At 39.3% G+C, this 9,074-nt stretch overlaps 1 protein-coding gene across 3 annotated transcripts in view; it reads right to left on the bottom strand.

Annotated features, from left to right (window-relative positions):
- Positions 1–882: 882 nt before the first annotated feature.
- prkceb (protein kinase C, epsilon b) overlaps positions 883–9,074 on the bottom strand; it is a 253,399-nt gene continuing 245,207 nt past the window's right edge. For 2 of the 3 annotated variants that reach the window (XM_060925608.1, XM_060925607.1), the window contains exon 15: positions 883–6,510. In XM_060925608.1, the coding sequence (XP_060781591.1) occupies positions 6,364–6,510 (147 nt within the window). In that variant the 3' untranslated portion in view covers positions 883–6,363. The remainder of the gene's footprint in view (positions 6,511–9,074) is intronic. The other variant, XR_009655046.1, reaches the window with a different exon arrangement.

The following is a 9,074-nucleotide window of genomic DNA, read 5'->3' as shown; positions in this document are numbered from 1 at the left end:
CATCCAATGATACATCAGGGACCTAGGAGGCGGTGTAAAAGGAGAAGACCTGCCACGCCACCTGTGGACCTCGCTGAATCGTCTACGCACTGGGGTCAGCCGCGTCAAGTCATCTCTGAAGAAGTGAGGCCTATCGGACAGTGCGGCATGCAAGTGTGGCGAACCTGAACAGACTGCCGAGCACATAATCACCGGCTGCCCCCTATACAGCCCACCCTCAGAAGCTGACCTCTTCGACTTAGGACCAGAGACGAGGGCGTGGCTGCATGACACTGAGTTGGCCATCTGATGATATATGAAAGAGAGTGTCAGTCTGTCACATTTAGTGTCTTTTTAGTACACACACACACACACACACACACACACACACACACGTAACCTACAGAACCTAGCAAGCTGCTAGATAACTAATGTTAACTGTTAACATTCGCTGCACGTGAGATACAATGCGCAAGCAGCTGTTCCTAAAAGCTGTTCCTGCAATTTCTGGGGGAAAAAAGGTCTACTTCTGACACAACACTAAAATCTGTCACAAGCTCAGTTTCTTAGCTGTTGTGAAAAGGTTTTATTTACGCTCCTGTAATTAGTTTGGCCCATCTTGCCATAGTGGAACCTGATTTATTTTATTTGTTGCGTAACAGAGGAACAGTTGCCTGTCACATGTTCAACCCTAACTCAGATTCAGCAGTGACAACTTACACATCTTGCTAATTTCCCAGAAAAAAAAAATAATAAAAAGGTGTTTTAAGGTTCACAAAGGTCACAACAATATTTAACATTAAGTGATTTATACACCAGCTCCAGTCTTCTCTTTGATATGAATAATCGTGTGTATCAGGTGTGTGTATTAAACACACTAGTCTTTACAAGCGGAACAATGACTGTAGTTTTAAGACCATCTTATTTAATAGGCTCCAAAATAAACAATCCACATTCACATCTTTTGAGTACAGTACATTTGGCACAATAAAATGCGTACATTAAACATGGCAATGATGAAAGGCCAGAGGGAAAAAAAAACATTTAAAAAAAAGTTGTGTGACACACTGTACAGTTTCACAACACAATACAATGAAAGAAAATGCTTACATACACATGTATGATACTTACAGTGATATAATACACATAACTTACATTAATTTGCACTGTACCTCTGTTTATACATACATAATACGCAATCAGACAGAGATAGATTTGCACTGTCCCAAGAGGTACTTCCTGTAGACATGTATATATGCTTATTTTGTTTGAACTTGTTAATGTGTACAACAGCCTGAATGTGATTCCTATTTCGAGTCTTCTGTATATATAAAACATTTATCATAATATTTTAAAATGTGTAACACCCTAGGCAGATTTGGCAAGGAAGTAGTGAGGACTCCTTTGCAGAAGTGCAGTGAAAACAGCAGCAGCAGCAAAACAATGCAAAGACACACAAACTGACAGCCCACCGATGAACCACATGCAATTTTATTACTTGTCAAAAAGGAGTAAGATTATGGCTAAAGCTAGTCTGGGTGTTGTAGTGGGAGTCTTTGCTGTGGGACAAGAAATGTTCACAAGAAGTCTCAGAATAATGTATCTGAAAAAGAAGACAGCTTTGCAATAAAATAGTAAAGAAGACGTTAATAGGAAAGTAATGCTGTGCTGTAAACACTTCGACAGTCTTTATCATTTTTGTGATCGTGACTCAAAGCTTCAAACTTCCAGGACCCACGAGCTTCTGCAAACATTGCTCACTTTCTTACTTACACAACTTTTGACATTAGTTTTGAATAATTTCTTTTGGTTACTGCATGATAGGTTTCATGATAATGTAAAAACTGAATAATAGTCTGCAACATCAAGGAGTTAAACTGTGATGTTATGGTATTTTGTTGTTCATGTTTTTATCATTTATTTATATATTTATGGAGTAACCTGGTGTAGAGTAGCATAGTTGTAAAAAAGGGCATGTGGAGGACAATGAATACACTGTCAAAAAGGTGTGGTTTGGCAACATTCAATCAAATCAACCCTCAATCACTTTCACATCCAAGTATGCGTCCAGAAACATAAGCATTTTTCTTATAATAATAATAATAATAATAATAATAATAAAATAATTAATTCTAAGAATACTTGACTGGCTCACAGAACTTCACTCACACCTGTACCATTCGATGGCTTTTACTGGACAAATCCTCATGTCTATAACTGGAGTAAAACTGGTTCAGGAATGAATTAGTTTTTTTGTTTTTGATGTTCAAAAATTTGCTTTGTTTGACCAAAAATATATATTTAGGCACTGACTAAAAGTGGAGCTCCCAATGAGTGTAAAATGTGTTAATAAATAATCCCATGTTTTTTTTTTTTTAAAGCAAATTAAAAAGAAGCGCTGGATAAAAACTCATCTAGCTTATGTAAATAAAAATACAAATTTTGTTGTCCAATGGTCAAGTGTTTATGAGATACGTTGCCTTGCACTTACAATCGGGTTCCCTGTGGTGGTACACGTACATCGTTCGTGTGTACGGACGTTGTACGGTCGCAAAAGCCATCAAAAATCAGGTTGATGCATTACCATATTCTCTTAAGTATGGAGCTCTGTTATAATGTTCTGGGTATAATTTTGCCCAACTGCCAGATTTACATTAAATAGCCAAGTTGTTCTTATTTGAGGATACAATAATTCAGCTTGTTGTATTTATGTAATATTTGGGAGATATATCATCTTTAGGTTGAAGTGGAAAAACCTATATAGTGTACAGACACAAAAACAGGTTCTAAGAAACATGACCCACATTTTAATTATTTTGAGAACAAAAGTGCAATTTTAGACCAATGTGAGTTTGAAAATGCCAATTTGTCACTAGATTTTAAAAGCTACACCTCCAGCTGCTCCACTCCAACCAACATTAGCACAGATGCATTCAGTTATGACCCTAAATATATAGCAACTGAGTGCAAACTGGGAAAGTTGTCTTACCCCCAAATAAATACACTGATGTACATCAAGGTACACTTGCGCTAGCAGAAGAAAAGTGCCCTCTGCACTGGTCAACTGAAAAAGTCACCAGTAAAGATTAATTAGCATAATCATCAAATTATATGACACTGAGAGAAAGAACAGATAAAAGAAAGGGGAAGGAGGAAAGAGGAGAAAACTATAATCGTCATATGCAAATGAGACACCCATAGACAGTTTATTGCACATGGACAGTAAATTACTCATATTCATATTCTAGTACTATATTGTTGTTTTCATGACCATGCAACAGATAAGGCCATTATTTAGACCTTAGACTTATATACAGGACATGTTCTATAGATAGACAGATGTGAATAGGTACTGATCTCTCATTCACAATCCTGAGCCTTGGTTCAGTGAAGAAAATTTATTCAACTGACAATAAGACAGCCCAGTAATAATAATTAAAAAAATAAATACATTTAATACACTCAATACACTCATGAGACACGTGCCCTCTCAAAATCACTCTCACAAAAAAAAAGACAGACACAATCATTTCCACAAACACTTTGAATGGCATGAGTTAAAGTCAACACTTCTAAGGTAAGGTTGATCCAAAAGGCAGCTCAGAAATCCTCCTACCAGTGAATCAAACACCACTGGCAAATTTTCTGGATTCTTTTGGAAACATCCCCCTGAATTTAAAGCAAGATAACGAGCTACACCTTTAATTGTAGTTTGCCTACATTTGGTTTTACAGAACAAGGGAAGGGCTACACTGCAGATGTGACATTCAGGAGAAATCAAGTACAGCCTCAGATCCACCAACACTTGATTCCTTTAGTACCAGGACCAGAAGTCTGAATACTGGCTCTGATGTAGTGTATATTCAACATGTATTGAATCTTCAGGGGGGAAAAAAAGAATTCAACGTCAATATTTTTTAAAATCATTTTTAAATATTTCCTATGCAGTGATTCTTATGAAATGTAGACCAGACATTGGTACTAATGCAATGCACCTGTACACCTAAAGAAATTGTAATATTTCTATCTGTTTAAAAAATTATGCGCAATAAAGTGGAATGACACAGGAGAGAAGTACTGAACACGTTAACTGAAATTTGGAGAACCCTTTGTTTGTAATGACGGCTTCCAGATGCTTCTTGTATGAAGAAATGAATCCCTCTCAGTGTTCAGGTGGGGTTTTTACACAGACACTTTAAATCTTGAAGATTTCAGGGAGCCTGCTGGTGAAGCTTGAGCTTCAGTTCATTCAACACATTTTCTGTTGGGTCAAAGTGTGGTGATTGACTGGGACACTGCAACATCTTAATTTTCTTCCTGTGGAACCAGTTGAGTCTCCTTTGCAGGATTACTCTCCTGCTGTAAGGTCCACTCGTATCTTATCTTATCCTCATTGTCTTGGTGGATGGCAACAGATTCTTCTCAAGAATTTCCCAGTACATTCTGTTGGTACCATGAGAAGAGAAACCGCCCCATACCAGGATGCTTACACCTCCAAACTTCACTGGAGGTAAAATATTTTTTGAGTCATATGCAGACACATTTCACTTCCAAACATGGTGCATCATATCATTGCCGAAAAGTTTGATTTTTGTCTTGTCTGGCCATAATAATCCCCATAATCTACAGGCTTCTCCAAATGTTTTGTAGTAAACTTCAAACGAGCTTTCACATGGTTTTTCTTCAGTAAGTGTTCCCTATGAAGACTGCATCCTGCTGCTTACAGGTCTTTCAGAAGCTCTTTTCGAGTTGTCCTTGGCTCTTGAGCTATTCTTCTGACTAACTTTCTAACTGCTCAGTCAGAAATCTTGCAAGGAGATACTGTATGTGCCTGGTTGGTCAAAAGATGTTGTGGATATTGGCCCTAGTGGTGCTTTTAAGAACATTTTGAAAGTACTAACCTACCAACATGCACTAATGTCAAAGTCCCTTCCGCGCCAGAATCTGGTCTTCCCAGGCAGTCTCTTGTCCCAGTACTAACCAGCTCTTTGAGGCGCATGGGTGGGGCACCGATCTCTGTTTCGATAGCCCTTGGCCTCTCGTCTATACAGTTAGGGTTACAGTGGGGGGTTAGTCCTCTGGTAACCACAAGAGTTTGACTTCCCTACTCACATCTGTATTGCAGCATGCCTTGCCAGATGGCAGTAGGCACCATTTTTTATGATGGTCTTTGGTATGACCCGACCACGAGTAGAATTCACGATCTCCCAGTCGAGAGGCGGACATGCTAACCACTAGGCCAGCTCGCGGTATGCACTAATGTAGGTGATTTTAATTAGCATAATTAGTGGAATCAGTTATTTCTTACTGATAGCAGTGGATTTTCCTGTGCCATTCCACTTTATTTCACATAACTTTATTTATAGATTGGAATATAATATTTATTTGACTGTGTATTTTTTTAACACTGAGTTGTTTTTTTTAATTGTTGACGTGTTAAATACTTTAGGCCACCATATACACACACAGTGGGTTCCAAAGTTCTAGACCACTAGTGAAAATGCTTCTGTTTTCCTTTTTAAATTTAACATAATTTTCATTACAACTGATATTGTTGACAACTTGAGCAAAAAGTAGGATTCATTGGCGTGTCATCTGAACACAGGCTTCAGTAGAAGAGATTAAGCATGAGGAAAATCTGACCTTTTGTACCAAGGAGTTAAGCAGCCAATATCACAAATTTGCCTAAATTTAAATAGGGACCTAGAAACAGTGCAGTATCTTGAATAGTAAATATTCAAGATATTGAACATTTACTTTCTTTATTTTAAATATTTCAAATTTCCAAAATCTTCTGTTTGGATTTCCAATTTTAAATGAAAAAAATCTCTTTTGGACCCTACTGTATATGTATATAAGGCTAATGCTGACTCAACTGGTCGCTTAAAATTATGTCGATAACACTAATTCCTGATAGAAAATAATGACTGATTCTAAAAGACTAGTTGCATGTAAGCCTTTGAAAAATGAACACGTACTGCTTCAATTGAGAATCTTCAAATGAATGCAAAGTACTCCTCCAAAAATCTGGTTGGTTGATAATATAATAATTAACAAAGTTATTATTATAATCATTATTAGAGTAAAGTACTTGGGCTTCTTTTTAATGTTCTGAACAGAGTTTCTGCTTAGGCATACATGTGTGTATTTTGTGTGAATATGATTGTACAGACTTGCATTGACTTGTTCAGCTGAAAGACTCTTTGTGTTCTTTAAAATAAAAATCCTAGAATCTGGAAATCAAAAACAAACAAAAAAACTGCATGAGCAGCTTTTAATTAAACATGTAAACCCACACTGTAGATGGTCTTCATTCAGTCCTTAAAGGTGAACAACACCACTGTGTAGCAGATGGAGGAATGTAGGAGATGAAATTTTTAAATCCTAGGACACAGACTCTTCACCAAAGTAGGAGAAGCCCTTAAACTCGTCTTGATTGATCTGTTTGATGATGGCATCATCTACAGGAGTAAGCACAGGCTCTTCGCGTGTGAAGTCTTGGTCAAAGTTATTGACGTCCCGCTTGGTTTTCTGTAAGGAGGAGCAAGGGAGAAACTCAATTCGCTCTCAGGATTGCTTATTCATGTAAGAGGTCGGAGGTCAGAGGTCAGCACCAGATCAGAGGTTGAAATCCAGCCAAACATTAGTATTTTATTGATTTTCTAAAGCACTCTGATTTAATACAAATTTGCAAAAGGTCACTCTCCCTTCATAGATCAATACCTTAAAACAGTTTGAAATAAAACAAAGGACATTTAGCTTCTTTGGCACTATGGCCATTTTTACACAGTCAAGGGCCACAATTGATTATAATAGGCTTTACTGGGCAAATACTTTTCCAAAGTGTTTTATCTTTTTTGGGGGTAAAACATTTTTTAGGATTGTAATTCAACCATCAAGTTTACAACCCCAATTCCAAAACCGTTAGGATGCTGTCTCATCTCATTATCTGTAGCCGCTTTATCCTGTTCTACAGGGTTGCAGGCAAGCTGGAGCCTATCCCAGCTGACTATGGGCGAAAGGCGGGGTACACCCTGGACAAGTTGCCAGGTCATCACAGGGCTGACACATAGACAACCATTCACACCTATGGTCAATTTAGAGTCACCAGTTAACCTAGCCTGCATGTCTTTGGACTGTGGGGGAAACCGGAGCACCCAGAGGAAACCCACGCGGACAACATGCAAACTCCGCACAGAAAGGCCCTCGTCGGCCACGGGGCTCGAACCCGGCCCTTCTTGCTGTGAGGCGACAGCGCTAACCACTACACCACCATGCCGCCCGTTAGGATGCTGTGTAAAATGTAAATAAAAACAGAATGCAGTGATTTGCAAATCCTCAAATTCGCAAAGTGGAAAAGTGGTCTGTGGTCTGATGAGTCCACATTTCAGATCGTTTTTGGAAATCATGGACGTTGTGTCCTCTGGGCTAAAGAAGTAAAGGACCATCCAGATTGTACTGGCACAAAATTCAAAAGCCAGCATCTGTGATGGTATAGGGGTATGTTAGCACCCATGGCATGGGTAACTTGCACATCTGTGAAGGGACCATTAATGCTAAAAGATACATGCAGGTTTTGAAGCAACAAATGCTGCCATCCAGACAATGTCTTTTTCAGGGATGTCCCTGTTTATTCCCGCAAGACAATGCCAAGCCACATTCTGCACATGTTACAACAGTGTGGCTTTGGAGCAATAGAGTGCGAGCGCTAAACTGGCCTGCCTGCCTCCCATTTAAAATGTACTATGGTGCATTATGAAGCACAAAATATGTCGATGGAGACACCGGTCTGTTGAGAAATTGAAGTTGTATATCAAGCAAGAATAGGAACGAATTTGATAGTCAAAATGTCAACAATTAGTGTCTTCAGTTCCCAATTACTTACTGTGTTGTTAAAAGAAAAGGTGATGTCACACAGAGGTGGCACAGTGGTGTAGTGGTTAGCACTGTCTCTTCACAGCAAGAAGGTTCTGGGTTCGAGCTCAGTGGCTGACATGGGCCTTTCTGTGTGGAGTTTGTATGTTCTCCCCGTGTCCGCGTGGGTTTCCTCCGGGTGCTCCGGTTTCCCCCACAGTCCAAAGACATGCAGTTAGGTTAATTGGTGGCTCTAAGTTGACCGTAGGTGTGAATGTGAGTGTGAATGGTTATTTGTCTCTATATGTCAGCCCTGCGATGACCTGGCGACTTGTCCAGGGTGTGCCCTGCTTCTCGCCCATAGTCATCTGGGATAGGCTCCAGCTTGCCTGCGACCCTGTACAGGATAAGTGGCTATAGATAATGGATGGATGTCACACAGTGGTAAACATGCCCCGTTCTAACTTTTTTTGGAACATGCTGCAGGCATCAAATTCAGAATGAGTGTATATTCACAAAAGACAATCAAGGTTATCACTTTGCACATTAAATATCTTGTTGAGGTACTGTGTTCAGCTGAATATAGATCGAAAAGGATTTGCAAATCAATGCATTCTGTTTTTATTTGCATTTTACACAGCATCCCAATGTTTTGGAATCAGGATTGTAATTCATGCACTAACAAATGCACTATTTACCATATCTGATTAAGAGTTCACAACTGTCAACAGAGTAGAGTATGACGATTCATTTGCCACTGCCCCCCTACTCTTTCCTGTCCATGGCTGTCAGTGAAGATTAGCAGAGCTCATTCCTCTCCGTTTGTCTCTCTCATTAAATCAGTCTCTTTCTATATCCCTGTCTCTCCGTCCTGTCTGATACAGCAGGGATTTGATCAACCTGAGTAACTGCGAGGTATGTGCTTAGCAACACTATGATGTGGTGTGGTCAGCTTTTAGAAAATACATGCTAAATGGCCTCACATGTCAAAGCATATTTACGGGGAAAGTAGTTCAGATGCCTGATTTACATACATTGTGTGTGGTATTTGCATATATCTGGTTGTCTGACTCAAATTCTTCCTTTTTGTTTGTCTGTATGGTGTAATCCTCCTTTCCCTGACTCACTGTTTCATGGGGCACTGAAGGGCAATTTGAGCTGGAGTGAAAGTTGAGCTGAGAGACAAGGCCACTTCACACACTACAACATGCATTCCTCATACTCCAGGAGCGGCCAGTGTC

The sequence above is a fragment of the Neoarius graeffei genome, chromosome 7 (genome assembly GCF_027579695.1).
Source record: "Neoarius graeffei isolate fNeoGra1 chromosome 7, fNeoGra1.pri, whole genome shotgun sequence".
NCBI lineage: Eukaryota > Metazoa > Chordata > Actinopteri > Siluriformes > Ariidae > Neoarius > Neoarius graeffei.
This window is presented reverse-complemented; position numbering and strand designations above follow the sequence as displayed.